General features: G+C 48.5%; 2 protein-coding genes across 5 annotated transcripts; one reads left to right on the forward strand and one right to left on the reverse strand.

The window, feature by feature from the left end:
• Positions 1-24: 24 nt before the first annotated feature.
• On the reverse strand, positions 25-11,103 carry IST1 (IST1 factor associated with ESCRT-III). Of its 2 annotated transcripts, none has more exons than XM_060788092.2 (10): positions 11,022-11,103; positions 10,636-10,735; positions 4,963-5,143; positions 4,746-4,833; positions 3,276-3,359; positions 2,876-2,986; positions 1,837-2,046; positions 1,591-1,683; positions 1,234-1,282; positions 25-999 (listed from the first exon to the last, which is right to left on the reverse strand). In XM_060788092.2, exons 2-10 carry the CDS (start codon positions 10,721-10,723, stop codon positions 809-811), a joined length of 1,095 nt encoding a protein of 364 aa, XP_060644075.2. In that variant the 5' UTR covers positions 10,724-10,735; positions 11,022-11,103; the 3' UTR covers positions 25-808. The 2 variants fall into 2 exon arrangements, with proteins under 2 accessions (XP_060644075.2, XP_060644074.2); XM_060788091.2 differs by having other exon boundaries at positions 1,591-1,686.
• On the forward strand, positions 11,081-20,418 carry ZNF821 (zinc finger protein 821). 3 transcript variants are annotated; one of them, XM_067471091.1, is made up of 6 exons: positions 11,081-11,204; positions 13,926-14,087; positions 16,182-16,330; positions 18,196-18,300; positions 19,169-19,335; positions 19,571-20,418. In XM_067471091.1, exons 2-6 carry the CDS (start codon positions 13,973-13,975, stop codon positions 20,238-20,240), a joined length of 1,206 nt encoding a protein of 401 aa, XP_067327192.1. In that variant the 5' UTR covers positions 11,081-11,204; positions 13,926-13,972; the 3' UTR covers positions 20,241-20,418. The 3 variants fall into 3 exon arrangements, with proteins under 3 accessions (XP_067327192.1, XP_067327193.1, XP_060644105.2); XM_067471092.1 differs by lacking the exon at positions 11,081-11,204 and adding an exon at positions 11,213-11,340; XM_060788122.2 differs by lacking the exon at positions 11,081-11,204 and adding an exon at positions 13,360-13,754.
• The last annotated feature ends 489 nt before the right edge of the window (positions 20,419-20,907 follow it).

A 20,907-nucleotide genomic window follows, 5' to 3' on the forward strand; every position in this document is an offset into this window, starting at 1 on the left:
TGGATGGACACCACTCGCCACACAAATGATTCCTTGACTTTATTTAGAATCAACAGAGAAGGTACAAACCCACCAAACTGTCCCAGAAAAGCCTTGTGAAATGGTTACATACGATGTGTTATCATACAGGAGAGGAAAGGCTGCCATCTTCGACTGGGCCTCTGCACAGGCCGGGCCACAGGGAACCAAGCAGCACGAGTGGAGCCACAGCCACAAAACCAGCCCAAGATGAGGCTGGGGACGGGGCGGGAAGGAGCAGGAGATGAGGGGGGAGGACCCTGGAGAGAGGGGGGACTCCTGGGGTCCCATTAAGGCAGTGCCAGGGTCCTCTGAGGCGGGAAAATGTGCCTGTCCCCCCTAAAGTACACCGAGCAGCAAGAGCCCCAACCCCAGAGGAGACGACAGGGTGGGAGCCCCGTTCCCCAGCTCCCTTCCCCACAGAAAAGTCCTAAAGGCCCCGGAGGGCTCCCTGAGAATGCAGCAGGGGCCCCAAGGCAGCTCCCTGCCCCCTCCTCCTCCGCAGCAGCATAGCCTCAGGCCACGGAGAGAGAGAGCGAGGGCAGGCATCTGTCCACCAAGCTGCTAGGCCTCCCCAGCCGCCTTCTCCCAGAGAGCACAGTTTGCCCGGGGCTTGGAGGTGACTCCTGCTCCATCTCCAAGAGCCAAAGCAGCAGGAATCAGAGAAGCAGAGGGAGTGCAGAGATGGCGCTGGGTGTTAAGAAGAGCAGGGAAACGCCAGAAGAAGAGAGGAAGAGGAGAGAGCCCTGTCGAGAAGAAGAAGGGCCAGTCCGCACCGCTCAGCTCCCTCTTAGGTCTTCTTCTTCAGCTCCTCAAACCTCCGGGAGAGGTCGTCGAAGTCTATGTCTTCGGAGGCCGAGCCGGCAGAAGCAGCGGGAAGGGTGTCTGGCACCGAAGGCAGCTCCGGCAGCACAAAGTTATCCCCTGAAGTGGGTGCAGAGGCTGGGGGCCGCGCTCGGGGGGCTGGCTTGGGGCTGGGGCCTGCAGGAAGGAGGGAGGGTGGAGAAAGGAGCTGAGCCAAAGGTCAAACCATGAAGGACCCCCACTCAGAGGAGAAGGCCCTGCCCCGAGCCAGAGAGCAGCTGAAGGTGATCATAATGAGGAAACAGCCTTCCCACGCTCCTTCTACTCCCACCCCTGAAAGGAGCACCCTCCAAGACCCAGACTTTCTTTTACAGCCATGGCATGTGCTCCCCACACTCACACTCCACTTACCTGTCACCTGTGGTGGTGGCACGTTCTTGTCAACACCTATATCGTCAATCTTAAAGAGAGAAATGCATCCATGGGTGTCCTCCCTTGTCTTTGCAGGGACTCCTTCCCCCTGCTTCCACCCCTTTAAACCAACAGCTGTTGGGGGAGGGAAGCCAAAGGCCCCTCTGATGCCCGATTTTGCCTCAGGGGTGCCCCCACCTGGAATTAAAACCATTCCCGGGTGACAAGGACGGGTTTGGGGGCGGGAAAAAGGGACATTTCTTGCCAACTCAGGAGAAAATGGCAGTAGAGGTGCCAGGCACCCCATGCTTCCCTCCCCAACAAGAAAGCCAAGGCCTCCCAAAAGCTGCCACTTACAGATTCGTAGGTGGGTGGAGTGGCTGGGATCTGCGGAGGGCGAAGGCCGGTGAATGGCTGGTAGGTGCCCACAGGGAGTCCGTTGAAGTTCTCCTGCTGAAAAAAAGGCCGAATGAGATCCCTTGGCAGCAAAGCATCTCTGGGGATGGACAGAGGGACCTGTGGGAGGGAGGGAGAGGCCCAGGCTCCCAACCACTCTAGATCTGCCCTCCTGCGGAATCACCCAGGTGGTCCAAAGACTCTTACCGGTGGTCCCCTTGGGGCTGGGTAGGAGAACGGAGGAGCCGGAGAGGGCATGGGCATTGGCATAGGCAAAGGCATGGGTGCAACTCCGTCGGGGCCGACCAACGGGGCTGCAAAGCCTCCCCCGCCCCCTCCGCCCCTGCCCCCTCTTTTTGGGTCATCCACGAATCCCACGTCAATCAGGTCGCTCTCCGCATCTGCAGGGGCCTCCGCCTGCAAGATTATTTTTTCAGAATACAAGATAACAGTATCTTTGAGCTAATAATAAATGTCTACTATGAGCTTACATTGTGGTAAAGTATTTCTATATTATCTATTCATACTCTTTACAAGTTCGTTCTCATTACATTTTTTAGTTTTTCTCCCACTTCCCTTCCCTACTCCACCGACCACATTTTCCTCTATATCTTTAACCACAAACACAACCTTCTTATATAATACCAAAAATAACACATTATAATAATTGTATATTACAGAATTGTGAAAATGGTGCCGAATTGCATCAGTTCTACAGTGTGATCTCTTGGCATACTGATATTCCAGGCACTGGAGAATTGCAACGCAATTAAATCAAAATGAAACTATATCAAAATCTATGAAAATTCAATGTAGCACTAAGTTCGGAAAGATTGAAAAAGAATCCTGTAATATGTAGTATAGCGTGTGCTGCTTTGACGTCCAGCAGGTGGCGCTGTTTTTTTGGGGGGGGGCATTTTAACCTGTCACAGGTGTGACATCTATACAATAGTAGGTATGTGAAAACATAAAAACATGTGCCTATTCGAATGCTATGTTGTGTCAAAATTTCAAAGCAATTGGTGAAGTATTTTGGGAGATTTGAGATTTTGAACAAAAAGGCACTTTGAGATTTTGAACAAAAAGGCACTTACATTTTTATTTACATACACTGTATGTATGTACATTTAATATTGTTCATAACGTAATACAATACTACTAATAATACAATATAAATTGGGGGGACAGTCGCCCAGGACAGAAGACACACCCCTCTCCCTCTGCCAAGCTGCCGGCCCTCACTCACCAAGACCACGGAGTCCGGCTCGTAGGGCACGTTGTAGTTCTTTGCAATCTCAATCAGGTACCTCTCCACCAGGATTTTGGGAGGGGCCTCAACACTCAGCTTGTGCATCAACTGCAAAACAAGGGGTGGTGAGGGTGAAGGAATAAGCCCTTGACAGCCTTGCCCCCTCCAGCTAGACTGAAAAGCCAAAGAATCATGCCTCTATTCCAGGGCTGGGCCAACTTCAGCCCTCCCTCCAGGCATTTTGGGTGTTGGGAATTGTGAGAGTTGTGAGAAGGACCCATGCCTGCTCTACACACAGCTGTGCAGCCCAAAAAATCCCCTCCACAAAGCCAAGGGCTCATCTCTAAGAAGCACAGAACCTCCGTTCCGCCCCTCAGCAGAGCTTGGTGCTGCTCACCCTGTCGTTGACGGTCCCAATTTGGTTGGTGCGGCAGAGCTTCCCGTACTCTTTGCTGTACTTGGCACATAGCTGGTCTGCCACCTGGACAAAGAGGCACAACTCAGGATGGGAGCCTTCTTAGGGGGGTGGGCACAGACGAGCTGCAAAGAGTCGGGGGCAGTGGGAGCAGAACCAGTCTCCTCCTCCACTGACCGACTCCCCCCCCCCCCAGCCTTCTCCCAGACCTGACCCCTCCCAGTCTGTCAGGCTTTGTAAAGTTACACAGTCCTTCTTTAAGTGATAACTGTCAGAAATAATAAAAGTTAACTAGTTATTTTTAATTACAAACATGTGAGTCAAGCACTGAAAAGGTTAAATTGATGCAATGACTCAGCAAAAGCTGCAGTTCAATGTAAGTAGGTGTGCCTGTAGCTTAGTACACCTCAGTGTTAGTTGTCTTCAGTATGAAGAGTTCTCAGTCTGAGAAAGACCTCAGTCTGAAAGAGGCCTCATTGTGAGGTACACCTCAGTGTTAGTAAACCTCAGCGTGAAGTAGGCCTCAGAGTGTGAGAGGCCTGATGTGAAAAGGCTTCAGTGAAAGAAGCCCCAAGTTGAAGGCCCTGTGTGTAAAGTTCCAGTGTGAAGGCTGCTGTGTGTAAAAAGCTACTGTGTCAAGCAAGCTCTGTGTAAATTCAATGTGAAAAGAAGCTCAATGAGAGCGAAGCTGTTTATCTGCATGAGAAAGAAGCTTTGTGGAAGCAAAGAAGGAAGTATAAATAACTTTGTGTTATGGAAAGCTTGTTCTTGTAAATAGTGCAATCATATTATTTTGCTATAGGGGAGTAGTTCTCAACCTGTGGGTCCCCAGATGTTTTGGCCTTCAACTCCCAGAAATCCTAACAGCTGGTAAACTGGCTGGGATTTCTGGGAATTGCAGGCCAAAACTCCTGGACACCCACAATTTGAGAACTACTGCTATAGAGAAAAGCCTCCTATGGAAGAGATCACATTGGTCTGTATGTTTTTGTCCTTTTTATCACTTTGCTGGGCTACTGGTGCTGGGTCACACTGCTGCTATTAAATTACTCTGCTATACGTTTACGAGGAGGATCTTTTGTTAATAAGCCCATTCACCCAACAATAACAGGATCAGAGTCTCAGGCATCATTGTAATTTGGCATGTGGTGGCTAGTGACAAGACTGTAGTATATAGGTTGTAGTAACCTTGTGTTAGTTTGATGAGGATGGATGAAGGTATAAGAGTTGATGAGGACTGTGAAGAGAGGGGTTGCACATACTTATATACTGTGTTTGCTGTTGCAACTAAAGAAAAAAAACATTCCTTTGTTTGTGTGTCCTTGTTACTGAAGGAGGAGACCACAACAACACCTGAAGGTATTTGGCTCCTTCACTGGAGGTAATACAGTCCCTCCTGCTCTTAACGGGGAATGTTATGACTGTATAGAATGCCTGACGTTGTTTACTCACAATCTTGAGCTCCGCCACTTCTGACTGGAGCCGGGGAGCTGCCCAGATGAGGGTGGAGATGGCTTCCGCCAGGCCAGAGTCCAGCTCCCTGCAGGATGGGAGAAGCGACCAACTCAGCCTCGAAGGAAGAGGCAGGTGGGGCTGAAGGCCCATCCATGAAGCTGCCCCCCCCCCCACATTCTGCCTTCAATCCCTCCCTCCCTCCCTGGCCCCTTACTTCATGGAGTGTATGAGACCGAAGCGGGCCAGAAGCAGGTCACAGTAGAGCTCCAGGATCTCCATGGCCTCCACCAGGTAATCCTCCCGGATGATGTGCTCCACCCGGATGCGGGCACGCTCATCCTTCCCGGCCGAGAGGTAGTCCGCAATCTCCTTCCGGGCCTTTTGGGCTAATTCCGCTGCAGGGGAAAGGGGTGGGGTCTCTCTCAAGGAGGGGAGGGGCCAGAAGAACCCGCATCCTTCCTTCCAGACAGGTTTTAATGACAAATGCTTACTCTTACGCATGTTATGTTTAATCTTTATTTCTTTTTTTCCCCAATTATATCAAAGTTCTCATTAATTCTATTGCATTACCATTCAGTCTATAGTGTCAAAGTCCTTATATTTGTGCTGTAACATAAATGATGGGCATTAATTGTTAAAACTGGAAGGAAAGAGTTGCATTTATATTTGTGAACAAAAACATGACTATTAGGTGCTTATAATGTGATAATATTATAACTATTTATTTATCTTGTCATCAGCAACCATACCATTGTATAATAACGGTATAATATTATAATGTATAATATTATAATGTGATAATATTATACTGTAATACAATATACTACTACTAATAAAATTATATTATAATTATATATTTTATACTAAATGTAATATTACTAATAATACTACAGTATAATGTTATAGTACAATGTAATATATTGTGCTATGATAATAATAATAATATATTGTATTTACTTTTTACTTGTAAGCCGCTCTGAGTCCTCTTCAGGGTGAGAAGGGTGGCATATAAATGTCGTAAATAAATAATAAATAAATATACAATAGACAGTTATTTTGAACCCTCTTCACCCCTGTCCATGAAGATAGCTGAATTCTGATGTTGTGCATTGTTTTCTTACACATGTGCACTTTAACAGCCTAACCTGCACTGGTTTGTTTTCTTTGTGATACATTTCTCAAAACGATTAATGCCACATTCTTTTCAAAATTAAAATCAACAATAATTACACATTAAAGTAGTACTGTGATATACTCTTTGTACTTCAATATAGTTTTGCTCTTAGAATCATAGAATCCTAGAGTTGGAAGAGACCTCATGGACCATCCAGTCCAACCCCATTCTGCCAAGAAGCAGGAAAATTACATTTAAAGCACCATTGACAGATGACCATCCAGGCTCTGTTTAAAAGCCAGCAAAGAAGGAGCCTCCACCACACTCTGGGGCAGAGAGTTCCACTGCTGAACAGCTCTCAGTCAGGAAGTTCTTCCTAATATTCAGATGGAATCTCCTTCCTTGCACCCATTGTTCCGCGTCCTAGTCTCCAGGGCAGCAGTAAACAAGCTTGCTCCTTCCTCCCTATGACTTCCTCTAACATATTTATACATGGCTATCATGTCTCATCTCAGCCTTCTCTTCTTCAGGCTAAATATGCCCAGCTCTTCAAGCCGCTCCTCATAGGGCTTGTTCTCCAGACCCTTGATCATTTTAGTTGCCCTCCTCTTCACAAGCATGTTCTACCCTATCCATTGGGACACAGCAGATCTCTTTTCCCACCCATCTCCTGCAAGCAAGGAGGAATTTGGATCTTGCCACTCTGAATGCTGATCACAGGAAGGAAGTAGGAAGATCTGTCTGCTGCATCCTGGTCAACAGGAGAACAGACCTCTGCTGCTTGCAGTGTTTTCTGCCTGAAAAATCTGGACTGGATGCATTTTATGATCCCTCCGCTACAGAATGCAACAGTTGATGCTTAGTAAGTTAGGTTTAGTAGGGTGCGGGTTGAGGATACTACTTTGCTTTGAACTAGGAATTTATCTGTGCTGTACTGCCATGCACCCAAAGATTTGCTAAATAGCTGATCTAGAATTCAACCATTATTTCTATACAGGATGTATTGTTTTTTGTGTATTTCAATGTGTATTTTGTGGAAATATGTCTTAAAATCTGGCATGGGCTAACTTCGGCACTGCGGGTGTTTTGGACTTCAACTCCCACCCTTCCAAACAGCCTCAGGCCCCTTCCTTTTCCCTCTCCGCCGCTTAAGCGGCGGAGAGGGAAAAGGAAAGGGCCTGAGGCTGTTTGGAAGGGTGGGAGTTGGGTAATAGTATGATAGCTGGATCCGGAAGCTCTGAGCGTTACGGAGATGGTGCATCGCTCCTTCAGGACCGCTGTTTGCGCAAGAGAGACTTTGTTAATGTAAGCCAGGCCAGAGACAGATAATATAAAAGGAATGTAAGAGTTCTTTAATGGTGAAACACTAACCCTGAATCGTACCGTAAGCCTAAGCCTAACCCCTAACCCTAACCCAAGCGCCAAACCAGGGGTCCTCATACTTTTTAAACAGAGGGCCAGGTCACAGTTCCTCAAACTGCTGGAAGGCCAGATTATTATTTGAAAAAACATGAAAAACATGAATGAATTCCTAATCTTATTTGTAGTGCAAAAAAAAAAACCCTTAAAAACAATACAATAATTAAAAGGACGAACAATTTAACAAATATAAACTTATTAGTATTTCAATGGGAAGTGTGTGCCTGCTTTTGGCTGATGAGATAGGATTGTTGTTGTGTGCTTTCAAGTCGTTTCAGACTTAGGTTGACCCTGAGTGAGGGCCAGATAAATGACCTTGGAGGGCTGTATCCAGCCCCCGGGCCTTAGTTTGAGGACCTCTGCCCTACACCTTACCCTAACCCTTATGCTAACCCAAACACTAAACCTTAGGTAATAGGTAAAGGTTTTCCCCTGACATGAAGTCCAGTTGTGTCCGACTCTGGGGTGTGGTGCTCATCTCCATTTCTAAGCCGAAGAGCCAGCGCTGTCCGTAGACACCTCCAAGGTCATGTGGCCAGCATGACTGCATGGAGCGATGTCATCTTCCCGCCGGAGAGGTACCTATTGATCTACTCACATTTGCATGTCAGCCCCAGCTTCTGCCAACTGCTAGGTTGGCAGAAGCTGGGGCTGACAGCGTTAGCTCATGCCGCTCCCCGGATTTGAACCTGCGACCTTTTGGTCAACAAGCTCAGCAGCTCAGCGCTTTAACCCACTGTGCCACCGGGGGCTCAAAAAACAAAACCAAACCCTAAACCTTAACCTAACCCTAAACCGTACCCTAACCGTAACCCTTAACCCTAAGCATCCCTTCCTTTCTAACCTTCCTTCGCTCTCCCCGCTCTCATTCCGCCCCCTCTCTTCCCTTATTCACAGCCGCCTTTGGGGCATCTCCATAACGCTCAGAACTTCCAGGCCCAGCTATCATACTATCACCGGGAATTGTAGTCCAAAATACTGGGCTGAAGTTGACCCAGGCATGCTTTATTTATTTATTTCCGGTATTTCTATTCGGTGCCTTCTCAACCCCTGAACGGGGACTCAGGACGGCTTACATTTGGCAGCAATTCGATGCCACTACATATAACAGAGCAATATAATAACAATTAAAACAATAAGTAAAAAATTCATTTAAACAATAAAAAACAGTATTAATAGGTGGTTGTAGGTTTTTTTGGGCTGTATGGCAATGTTGTAGAGGCATTATTTATTTATTTACTGTATTTGTATACCACCTTTCTCAGCCAATTGGTTTCCAACAAATCAGTATACATAAAAGATAATAGACAAAAAACATTGAGCAGTATGACATCATAAAAACAATAAAAGCGATATCATCAATGTCTCATTATTCTCAAGCATTGTCCAATTCCATTGTCAGCTCATTCGATTTCTCGTATTAGCTACTCTGTATTTGTAAATGCTTGCTCAAATAGCCACATTTTAACTTGCCTCCGAAACGTCAAGAGGGAGGGAGCAGATCTGATTTCCCTAGGGAGGGCATTCCATAGCCGAGAGGCCATTGCTAAGAAGGCCCTGTCTCTCGTCCCCACCAAACGTGCTTGTGATGAAGGCGGGACTGAAAGCAGGGCCTCTCCAGATGATCTTAAAGTCCTCAGTGGTTCATAAGGGGTGATACGTTTGGACAAGTAAGTTGGGCCAGAACTGTTTAGGGCTTTATAGGCCAAAGCCAGCACTTTGATTTGACCTCACTACCTCTGAGGATGCTTGCCACAGATGCAGGCAAAACGTCAGGAGAGAATGCCTCTAGAACAGTGGTTCTCAACCTGTGGGTCCCCAGGTGTTTTGGCCTACAACTCCCAGAAATCCCAGCCAGATAACCAGCTGCTAGGATTTCTGGGAGTTGAAGGCCAAAAACATCTGGGGACCCCAGGTTGAGAACCATTGCTCTAGAACAGGGGTCCTCAAACTAAGGCCCGGGGGCCGGATACGGCCCTCCAAGGTCATTTACCCGGCCCTCGCTCAGGGTCAACCTAAGTCTGAAACAACTTGAAAGCACACAACAACAATCCTATCTCATCAGCCAAAACCAGACCCACACTTCCCATTGAAATACTAATAAGTTTATATTTGTTAAAATTGTTCTTCATTTTAATTATTGTATTGTCTTTAAGTGTTTGTTTTTTTGCACTATGAATAAGATATGTGCATAGGAATTCATTTTTTTCAAATTATAATCCGGCCCTCCAACAACTTAAGGGACTGTGACCTGGCCCTCTGTTTAAAAAGTCTGAGGACCCCTGCTCTAGAACATGGTCATATAGCAGTGATGGGCAACCTTTTGAGCTTGGTGTGTCAACATTTGCCAAAAACCTGAGCATAACTTGAGTGGGGGTGTCACTTCGAGAAAAAACCCATAATTTTGCTATATTTATAGTATAAATAAGAAAAATGTATAATCCATGCTGAGTTATGGAGTGAACAATGCTCAAACGTGCAGATGTTAAATTTGTAGAGCCTTTTACTAATTTAAGGATGGAATTAGATTGGTTCTTATAAGGTGTACTTCTTTGTATGCGGCTGCATGTGTCTGTGTGTCATCAAAAATAGTCATGCGTGTCAGTGCTGACACGCGTGTCATAGGTTCACCATCACGGTCATATAGCCTGAAAAAACCTACAACAACCTAGCGATTCCGGCCATGAAAGACTTCGACAATACATTGAACAGTATTAATAGCCGTATCATTTGTTTTTCGTAATAATTGTGAATTGTAATTGCTTATTGGTAATTTATGGATAATGTGTTAAGTCAATTGTTATATGTTGCATGGAACCACTGCTGTTTCTACTGTTTTTACTGTTTGTGAACCGCTGTGAGTCGCCTTCGGGCTTGAGATACAGCGGTATATAAGCAAAGTAAATAAATAAATAAATCATCATTCCAGTCAATTCCATATCCAATATGCTATCAATGTCCGTCACGACTTCAATTTCTTCCTAAATGATAGGAGGGATGGAGTCGATCTTATCTCAGTGGGAAGCGAGTTCCAGAGGCAGGGGGCTACAGTCAAGAACGCCCTGTCTCTCGGGACGAGAGACAGGGCCTTCTTGGCTGTGGCCCCCAGCCAGATGTATTTGTGACATTGGCGGAAGCGAGAGCAGGGTCTCCCCGGATGATCTTAAACTGCGAGGCGGGACGTAGAGGGAGATGCGTTCGGACAAGTAAGCTGAGCCAGAACCGTTTAGATGAATGTGTGTTTCAGCAATATCATAACCCGTCTCGAGTTGTGAAGAGTGGCAAGCAGGAAATGCAAATTGTTATGAGTGTTGTTATTATTCTCCCTCCCCTTTCCCAGGAGCCCAGACTCACTCTTCTTCTTCTCCAGCAGCTTCAGCCGGTTGATGACCAGGCGGAGGTTGACGCGCAGGCGCTCGGCCTTGAAGCCAGAGCCCAGCATCCTGGGGGCTTCCTGGGGGGAAAGAGGGCGGGGCGTCAGGGCAAGGCTCCTCCCCTTTGCAAGGCCCCGCCTCCCGGGCCTTAATGGCCGAAATGACTGACTTGTCCTGAACTCAGCAGGAAGGAGAGGCCGAGGCCGAGAGGGGGACTCTGCCTCTCGGCCAAAGGGCAAGCGACCCCGCAGAGAGAGAGAGAGAGAGAGAGGGAGGGAGGCGGAGGATGCCCTTCTAGGCCCCAAATCCCGCCTCAGAAGCCTTCCCTTCAAGGCCTTCTCTCTCTGCCTCAGCCTGCCTTCCTACCTTGTCCGGCGCCGGGCGGAGTGACGGCCTTCTCGGCTCTCTCGGGGACTTCCCGTTCCCCTCCGCCGGCGGAAGTGGCGTCAGCGGCGGAGAGCAGCGAGCAACGAATGCGAGAGCCTTTGTGAGGAACTACTTTCTCGGCGGAGGGAGCGGCCTTTCTTCCTCCTTCTCTTCCTCCTTCCGGTAGGCGGGGCAACTTCCGGAAGCGGTGCTCTGCTTTGTGCGCCCCGCGCGACACTGAGGCTGCTGCAGGAGGGTTCCGCCCTGGCTTCTCGGCGGAGGGAGCCTCCTTTCTTCCTCCCTCCTTCCCTTCTTCCGGGTATGCGGGGTAAAACAGGCATCCGAATCAATGTAATACAATATAATAGTAATAATAATGCAATATAAAAATTATATATTTTATATTACATTTAGTATTACTAATAATGGAGGCTCCGCTGGCGCAGTGAGCTTGTTGACAGAAAGGTCGCAGGTTCAATTCCAGGAGCGGCGTGAGCTTCCGCTGTCAGCCCTAGCTTCTGCCAACCTAGTAGTTGGAAAACATGCAAATGTGAGTAGATCAATAGCTACCGCTCCAGCGGGATGGTAACGGCGTTCCATGCAGTCATGCCGGCTACATGACCTTGGAGGTGTCTATGGACAACGCCGGCTCTTCGGCTTACAAATGGAGATGAGCACCAACCCCCAGAGTCGGACACGACTGGACTTAATGTCAGGGGACAACCTTTACCTTTATTACTAATAATACTGCAATATAGTGGCATACTACAATAAAAGTAAAGGTTTTCCGCTGACATTAAGTCCAGTCGTGTCCGACTCTGGGGGTTGGTGCTCATCTCCATTTCTAAGCCGAAGAGCCGGCGTTGTCCATAGACACCTCCAAGGTCATGTGGCTGGCATGACTGCATGGAGCGCAGTTACCTTCCCGCCGGAGCGGTACCTATTGATCTACTGCATTTGCATGTTTTCCAACTGCTAGATTGGCAGAAGCTAGGGCTGACAGCGGAAGCACACGCCGCTCCCTGGAATTGAACCTGCGACCTTTCTGTCAGCAAGCTCAGCAGTTCAGCGCTTTAACCTACTGCGCCACCGGGGCCTCCATTATAAGTAATACTAAATGTAATATAAAATATATAATTTGATGTTTATCTGCAACCCAGCTTTTGCGCTTTCTTCTTTCACCTTGATTAGAAGGCTCCTCATCTCCTCCTCGCTTTCGGCCATCAGAGTGGTGTCATCTGCATATCTGAGGTTGTTAATGTTTCTTCCAGCAATTTTTACCCCAGCTTTGCATTCATCAAGCCCCGCACATCGCATGATGTGTTCTGCGTACAAGTTTAAAAGGTTGAGCCTTGCTGTACGCCTTTCCCAATCTTGAACACCAGTCTGCTGTTCTGTGTTCAGTTCTTACTGTTGCTACTTGGTCCATGTACAGATTCCTCAAGAGAGAGGGAAGGTGGCTTGGTATGCCCATCCCACCAAGAACTTGCCACAATTTATTATGATCCACACAGTCAAAGGCTTTAGAATAGTCAATGAAGCAGAAGTAGATGTTTTTCTGAAACTCCCTGCCTTTCTCCATTATTGGAGATATCTGGTCTCCCATTATTGGAGACCAGATATTGGCAATCTGGTCTCTCGTTCCTCTGCCTTTTCTAAACCCTGCTTGAGCATCTTACATGTACTATTACTAATAATATTACAAAATGGTATTGTACAATATAGTAATTTATAATACTAATATTGTGGTATGCTAATATAACGGCGCTTCATGCAGTCATGCTGGCCACATGACCTTGGAGGTGTCTACGGACAACGCCGGCTCTTTGGCTTAGAAATGGAGATGAACAAACCCCAGGGTCAGAAACGCGTGGACTTAATGTCAGGGGAACATTTACCTTTATTAATAATGCAATATAATATAACGGCGCTCCATGCAGTTATGCTGGCCACATGACCTTGGAGGTGTCTGTGGACAACGCCGGCTCTTTGGCTTAGAAATGGAGATGAGCACCAACCTCCAGAGTCGGACACGACTGGACTTAATGTCAGGGAAAAACCTTTTATCTTTACTAACATAATATATTGTATAGTTTGTATAGTTTGTACATATAGTTTGTAAGCCGCTCTGAGTCTCCTTCGGGGTGAGAAGGGCGGCATATAAATAAATGTAAATACATAAACTTTTGAGAGCGGTGCATCTCTCTATCTGGCCCGTGCAGTGGTTTGTCTCCTGCAGAAAGGTTCCGCCTTGGCTTCTGGGCGGAGGGAGCGGTTTTTCTGCCTCCCTCCCTTTCTTCCGGGGAGGCAGGGCAAAGGAGGCACCGCAACTTCCGGGAGGTGCGGTGCTTCGCTCTGTGCGGCCCGCGCGGCGCCTGAGCTGCTGCAGGAGGGTTCCGCCCTGGCTGCTCGGCCGCGAGGGAAGGAAGGAGGGAGGGGCCGAGAGATCCCGGTCCGCCTGCCTCCCTCTTCCCTCCCGGGCCGGGGGAAGACACCCTCCCTCGGCCCCGGCGCCCATCCTACTCTGTGCTGCGCTCAACCCGAGCCGGCGACGCCATCTTCCTTCCCTCCTTCCTCCCTCCCTTCCTCCCCTCCCACCCGCTTGGCCCTTTGTCTTCCGGGGCGGCGCCTTCCTCGCCGAGGGGGGTCTTGACACAGCCGTGGCTCAGGGGGGCCCCTTCGGGGGGGGAGCCATGTCCCGGAGGAAACAGACCACCCCCAACAAAGTGCCCTGTGAGTCCCTCAGGCGCCAGGGTGGGGAGGGGGCCCATCCTCATCCCCATCCCCCCACATTGGGCCTGGGCTCCCCCTCTCATCCTTCCCTTGGGAAGATAATGGTGGGGTATAAATAAAGTTTTTTTTAATTATTATTATTAATTATTATCATTATTATTTCCTTCTCAGGGGAGCAGGTCTTCGCCGGCCTGGAGGAGCACACCTGGCAGGCGGTGATGATGAAGCGCGACTTGAGGGGGCTCCTTCTCCGGGGCCAGGCCCCTCCCGCCCCACCCCTCTCCGGCCCCCCGAGGGACCCCAGCAGTACCAGCAGTGGCACCGCCAGTGGAAGTGGGTCTGACGGGTTTCGAGGCTGGGGAGGGCGCTCTGGGGGAAGGGGGGCTGGTTCAGCACCCTGAGCCCAAGTTTGACTTGACCACAGTGGTCCATGCCTTAGTTACCTCAACATTGGACTACTGTAATGCACTCTATATAAGGCTACCCTTGAAGACTGGGTAATAGTATGAAAGCTGGGTCCGGAAGCTCTGAGCGTTTCGTTGTTTGCGCAACGCAGAACGGAACACAGATATTATGAATGGAATGTAGGAGAATGGTAAAACCTGAACCCAAACCCTAAACCTTACCGTAACCCATACCCTACCCCAAATCCTAAACCTTACCCTAATCCTAACCCTTACACTACCCCAAACCCTAAACCTTACCATAACCCTAAGCATAGCCCCTAACCCAAAACCTAAACCTTATCCTAAGCCTAAACCCTAATCCTAACCCAAACCCTAACTCAAACTCTAAACCTTACCCTACTCGAAATCCTAAACCTTATCCTAATCCTAACTCTTACTCTACCCTAAACCTAACCCCTAATCCTAACCTTACCCCAAATCCTAAACCTTACCCTATTCCTAACCCTTACTCTACCCTAAACCTAACCCAAACCCTAACCACAAATGCTAAACTTTATCCTAAGACTAACCCTTACTCTACCCCAAACCCTAAACCTTATCTTAACCCTAATCCTAACCCAAACCCTAACTCAAACCCTAAACCTTACCGTAACCCTAACTCAAACCCCTAACCTTACCCTACCCCAAATCCTAAACCTTTGTAAGCCGCATTGAGTCCTTCAGGAGATGCTAGTGGGGTACAAATAAAGATAATAATAATAACCTTACCCTAATCCTAACCCTTACTCTACCCCAAACCCTAAACCTTATCCTAATCCTCTCCTCCTTTCTATTCTTCCACCAAATGCAACTACGAAGTATATTTCCGCCCTCCTCAGTGTGCCGCTCTCTCCTTCTCTTATTCACAACCGCTTTTGTGGAATGTGCGTAACGCACGGAGCTTCCGGACCCAGCTATCATTCTGTCACCGAAGAGTGTTCGGAAACTACAGCTGGTGCAACGGTCGGCAGTCAGATTGTTAACTAGAACAACTTACAGAGAGCAGTCAGCCCTCCTGTTTAAACAGCTCCACTGGCTACCAATAAGTTTCTGGTCCCAATTCAAGGTGCAGGTTATTACCTATAAAGCCCTAAATGGTTCGGGACCTGCTTATCTCCCTATGAACTAGTGCGTACCTTGAGATCATCCAGGGAGGCACTGCTCTCTCTCCCTCCGCCATCTCAAGCATAATTAGTGAGGACAAGAAGGCCTTCTCAGTGGTGGCCCCCCCAGTTCTGGAACTCCCTCCCTAGGGAGATCAGACTAGCTCCCACTTTGTCCTCTTTCCAGAGACAGCTGAAAACCTGGATGTTCCGGTGTGCTTTCGATTAAGCAGTCCACCAGTAATTTTCCTTGTCCCTACTTAAAGTTCAGCACTTTACGTTCGGCCCTCTTATCGTCCAACAGTTCAGGACCTGCCTGTCTTCGAGACCGCATCTTCCCCTACAAGCCCACATGGTCCTTAAGATCTTCCGGGAATGCTCTCTTCTCGCTCCCGCCCCAGGCAGTTGGTGGGGACGAGGGAAAGGGCATTCTCGGTGGTGACCCCTCGTCTCTGGAACTCCCTCCCCAGGAAGATTAGGCTGTCATCCTCCCGAGCCAAATTCCGTAAGGTATTAAAGACGTGGATGTTTCATTGTGCGTTCGACCGACGACTCCTTTGACAGATGATATCTAACCATGACCTGAATCCAAATTCCTATATTTGATTCTACATTTTAAAGCTAAGCTGAATTGATACTGTTTAATTGCTCTATTTCTATGCTACTCATTCCACCTTTTGGAACAGCCTATCATTTAACTAGTTTTGCGTATTGGCCCCCTCTCCCCGCCCCCTAAATATGAGTCTGTTTCTTAGGATGCTTGTTTATTGTTTATTTAATATGTTGTTCAGTTTCTAATTGTATGTTGCCTTGGGCTTGGCTGAGTCCCCTCAGGGAGATGGAGGCGGGGTAGAAAAATAAAGTTCTTCTTCTTCCAGGTGACAGCGAGGAGGAGGAGGGGGAGGATACCCCGCAGGAGGAGGAGGAAGAGGAGGAGGAAGAAGCCCGCCAGGAGGATGCAGGTGGCCCCACGGCGGCCATGAAGAGGGAGCTGCCGTCCGCGGAGCAGCTGGGGCTCCACAAGCAGGTCATTTGGGGCCACAGGCCTTCCCCTCCTTGTCACTGAGCAGACGGCAAACACTGTGAGTGAGAGGCAAAAGGGCTCCCCGACTCCTGCAGCTGGGAGCAGGGCCCTTGCACTATATATAGTAAAGGTAAAGGTTTTCCCCTGATATTGTCCAGTCGTGTCCGACTCAGAGGGGTGGTGCTCATCTCCATTTCTAAGCCAAAGAGCCAGTGTTGTCCGTAGACACCTCCAGGGTCATGTGGCCAGCAAACTGCCTATTTGCATGTTTTTGAACTGCCAGGTTGACAGAAGCTGGGGCTGACAGCAGACGTATATCTATATAAATAAAAATGTAATGTTCGTTTGTGGGATTAACCACTGGACGAATTGACACCAAATTTGGCAGCAAAACACATTCTAATCTGATCTATGTCTTTCAAACAAACAAAAAACGTAAAAAACTGAAGGGGTAATAACTTAAAATTCCCCAGAAAGAAAAATGCCTTACAGAGCATGTAAAACATTTTTCTTCCCTCTCCCCATTACACGAGAATAATGAAGCACCAACCATTGTGAGGGAAGAGAAGCCTTGCGATGGAGTCTCTTTCCATGAAGGAAGGCAGAGTCCTTTTTCTTTTGGGGAGGGATTGAGGAAAGGAAAGAGGAAAGGAAGGAGAAAGCCTGGCTCAACGGAGGGGTGGGGGCTTGGACTCCACATCTCCTCTTTAACCCCCCCCCCCCCAAAAAAAAAACCCCTTACAAACTCTCCCAGAGGAAGGAGGGGAAAGAAAGGGAAAGGAGAGAAGAAAGGAAAAAAAGACATTTATTATTTTAATCTAATTATTATTATTATTATTATTATTATTACATTTACAGTATTTTACCTTATTACATTTATTATTTTACTCTATTATTACTGTTTTTATTGCATTTTCATTATTTCACCCTATTATTTTTATTATATTATTTTAATAATAAGTACATTTACATTGAAGTAGGTTAGCATAATGGTTTAATAAGAGTTGGACAGTCTTATCTTAAATTACAGTTTTATGTAAATATTCAAAACATTTAGCCTATTGATGCCTCAATTTTATTGGTATCTATTTTTATTTTGAAATTGACCCATAGTGGATGCATTGCCCACCCTTGGCTTATACTCGAGTCAATACATTTTCCCAGTTTTTTGTGATAAAATTAGGTGCCTCGGCTTATATTCGGGTCGGCTTACACTCGAGTATATATTGTGTCAGGAGCAGCTTGAGAAACTGCAAGTCACTTCTGGTGTGAGAGAATTGGCCATCTGCAAGGATCTTGCACACGAGAAACCTGGATGTTTGATGTTTTACCATCCTTGTGGGAGGCTTCCTTCATGTCCTCGCATGGGGAGCTGGCGCTGTCAGAGGGAGCTCATCTGCCCTCTCCCTGGATTCAAACCTCCGACCTGTCAATCTTCACTCCTGCCCGCACAAGGGTTTAACCCATTGCATCACCAGGCACTAAATGTGCTATTAATAGTAAAATTTTGTATATATTCTGCCCTATCTCTCCAGAGGGACTTGGGGCAGATTCCAAACATAAAAGGCAAACATTCAATGCCTGCTGAACACAACAACAATACACCTATAATAACGAAAATTGACAACTCAACATACTTAAACAAATTATACCTTAACAACTAAAATTGAATTAAAAATGCAACCTGTTATATTAGACATAGGACAAAACATTACAGAGAAGCATCAGTTTCCCAGTTCCTTGGGGGCAAATAGATCGATCATTGCTCGAGATGTCTATTGAGCTGGTGGGGTGAACAGGGCACAGATATGGATGCTTCATCCTTTGCCTTTTCTCAGCCAGCTCCGCCTCTCTCACCTTGTTTCCAGGTGGGCTTCCCCACTAGCCAGGACTCACTGCTGAGCATCTCCCGGTGCCCCCTTTGCCAGCTGGAGTGCGGAAGCCGGGAGCAGCTGGTCAGCCACGTCTATCAGGTACCCGGTGGAGCCCTGGAGAGGCCCTCCCTCTCTCCCTCCCTGCAAGAAAGGGCAGCTCTGGCTAGAGATGGATGGGAAGGCCTGGAAAAGAACTGGGAAAATTGGGGCGTGGTGTGTGTTAATGTGTGTAGAATATGTTCTTGCTGGTTGCCTCCCTCCTACTCAATGGCCAGCAAGAATAGCAGTTATGTATTTTTGTATTTACAGTATTTATATTCTGTCCTTTCACCCCGAAGGGGACTCAGGGTGGATCACAGAACATCTATACGGCAAAAAATCAATGCCAATTGTACGACAAGACAGACAACAGATAGAGGTATCTTTCCCCCATCTTTAGTCATCTTTGGAGGCTGGGCTTAGTTCTGGCCACAGGGGGTGCTGTTGCTCCATCTCCTTGCCAAAGAGCTTTCTTTGTTCATAAACTTTCCTCCTTTTTCTGATCAAATACCTCTCCACTTTAATGTGGTTACTATTTATTTACTCACATTGCTGTTTTTGCTCCACCAAGTGGATGGGGAACTGGGCTGAAGGTCAGGAGCTCACCATGACCCAGCTTTGAACTGTCAGTCTTTCAGTTGGCAAGATTTATTGCAACTGGTAATTAACAGTTGAATGATACGACTCCAAATCTATCTTTTATGATCTCTCAAATCTCCTGCCTTTGGGGGGGGGGGGGGGGGGAGACGACTGTTTTCCCCATTTTCCAGTTTTTATTCAGGCCTTCCCATCCCTGCTCACCTTCCCCCTGCTGGGATTGTAGGCTCAAAGGTCAGGGTCCTGAGGGGGAGGAGAGAAGAAGAGCTTATAGTTGCCCTCCCTTCAAGATACTCCCCCTCCCTCACGACCTGGCCTCCCTCCCTTGCAGCACACAGCAGCCGCGGTGAGTGCCAAGAGCTATCTCTGCCCCGTCTGTGGCCGTGCACTCAGCTCCCCCGGCTCGTTGGGCCGCCACCTCCTCATCCACTCTGAGGACCAGCTCTCCAACTGCGCTGTCTGTGGGGCCCGCTTCACCAGCCACGCCACCTTCAACAGGTGAGAAGCTGCAGAAGGGGGCAAGAGGTGGGATTCCCTGACTTTGTGGGAAAGAGAAAGGACTCGCTTCTCCCAAAGGGACCCTAGTCCAAAGGCTCAGTAGGCAGGGTGGCTGAGAAGAGCTGGGAGTTGGTTTACACTGAGGATTAGCCCCAAGGGTGAGGTCGGGATAGCAATGGAAGGCATTTGTGGAAGTCTGCCCCAGGCCTTTCCCTCTGCTCATTGTCTTCTGCAGCGAGAAGGTGCCAGAAGTGCTGTGTGGAGACGCCCTGCCCATCCCGCTCCCTGAAGGCTCCTCTGAGACCCAGGAGAAGACCCCTGATGGAGACCCTGCCGCCCCAGGCCCGGCGGTCGTCCCTGCAGGCCTCCTCTTGGTGTGCAACAGCTGCGTAGCCTACCGGAAGCTGCTGGAGGCCCAGTCCCCCGGGGTGCGCAAGTGGGCCGTGCGGCGGCAGAACGAGCCCGTGGAGGCCCGGCTGCAGCGCCTGGAGCGGGAGCGGACAGCCAAGAAGAGCCGGCGGGACAGCGAGACGCCTGAGGAACGGGAAGTGCGGCGCATGCGGGACCGGGAGGCCAAGCGGATGCAGCGTCTGCAGGAGACGGACGAACAGCGAGCGCGCCGCCTGCAGCGGGACCGCGAAGCCATGCGCCTCAAGCGTGCCAATGAGACACCCGAGAAGCGGCAGGCCCGGCTCATCCGGGAGCGTGAGGCCAAACGGCTGAAGCGGCGGCTGGAGAAGATGGACATGATGCTGCGGGCTCAGTTTGGCCAGGACCCCTCGGCCATGGCCGCTCTGGCTGCAGAGATGAACTTCTTCCCACTTCCCGTGGGCGGCATGGAGCTGGATGGCCAACTCCTGGGCAAGATGGCCTTTGAAGAGCCCAGCGCCAGTGCCCTGCACTGAAATCCCCTGAAAGCCATGGACCATTGCAGGGGGTCCTTGCGTTGGAGCCGCACCCTTTCGCTGAAGAGGGAGAGGATGCCAGGGTGGGACGGGCACTGCGAGTTGGGAGCAGACCCCAGCCCAGTTAGGACTGGGGTGGCAGTCAAGAGAATAAATTAATTGTACTTGTTCTGGTCAAGACTCATTTCCTCTTTCATTTCTGGTTGTCAAGTTGGAGTAGATTCAGGCATGGAGACCAACGCCTTTACAAGATCAATGGAAATGGACAAGTTTAGCTTGGTAGAGAGAAGTTTGAGGGGCACATGAACACATTCTATGTATACCTCAAGGGTTGGCCTGAGGGACTGGGGTGTGTGTCTGTTTTTGCTGCTCCAGAGGATAGGAACCAGTGCTATAGCTTTTAAGTCACAGGAGGGGGGATTTCAACTGAACTTTAGAGAAGTATTTCTCAACCTGGGAGTCGGGACACCCAGTGAGAGGGGTCGCCAAAGACCATCAGAAAAAACATATTTCTGATGGTCTTAGAAATCCCTTTGGCATAGTCATTTGGGTTCACAGTGCTCTCCGGATGTAGGTGAACTACATATCTCCTAAATCACTGTCAATTCATCCCAAATCCCTCCAGTATTTTTTGTAGGTCATGGGCACCTATGTGGGAAGTTTGGTC

Source organism: Anolis sagrei, chromosome 8, assembly GCF_037176765.1.
Source record: "Anolis sagrei isolate rAnoSag1 chromosome 8, rAnoSag1.mat, whole genome shotgun sequence".
NCBI classification, from domain to species: Eukaryota; Metazoa; Chordata; class Lepidosauria; order Squamata; family Dactyloidae; genus Anolis; species Anolis sagrei.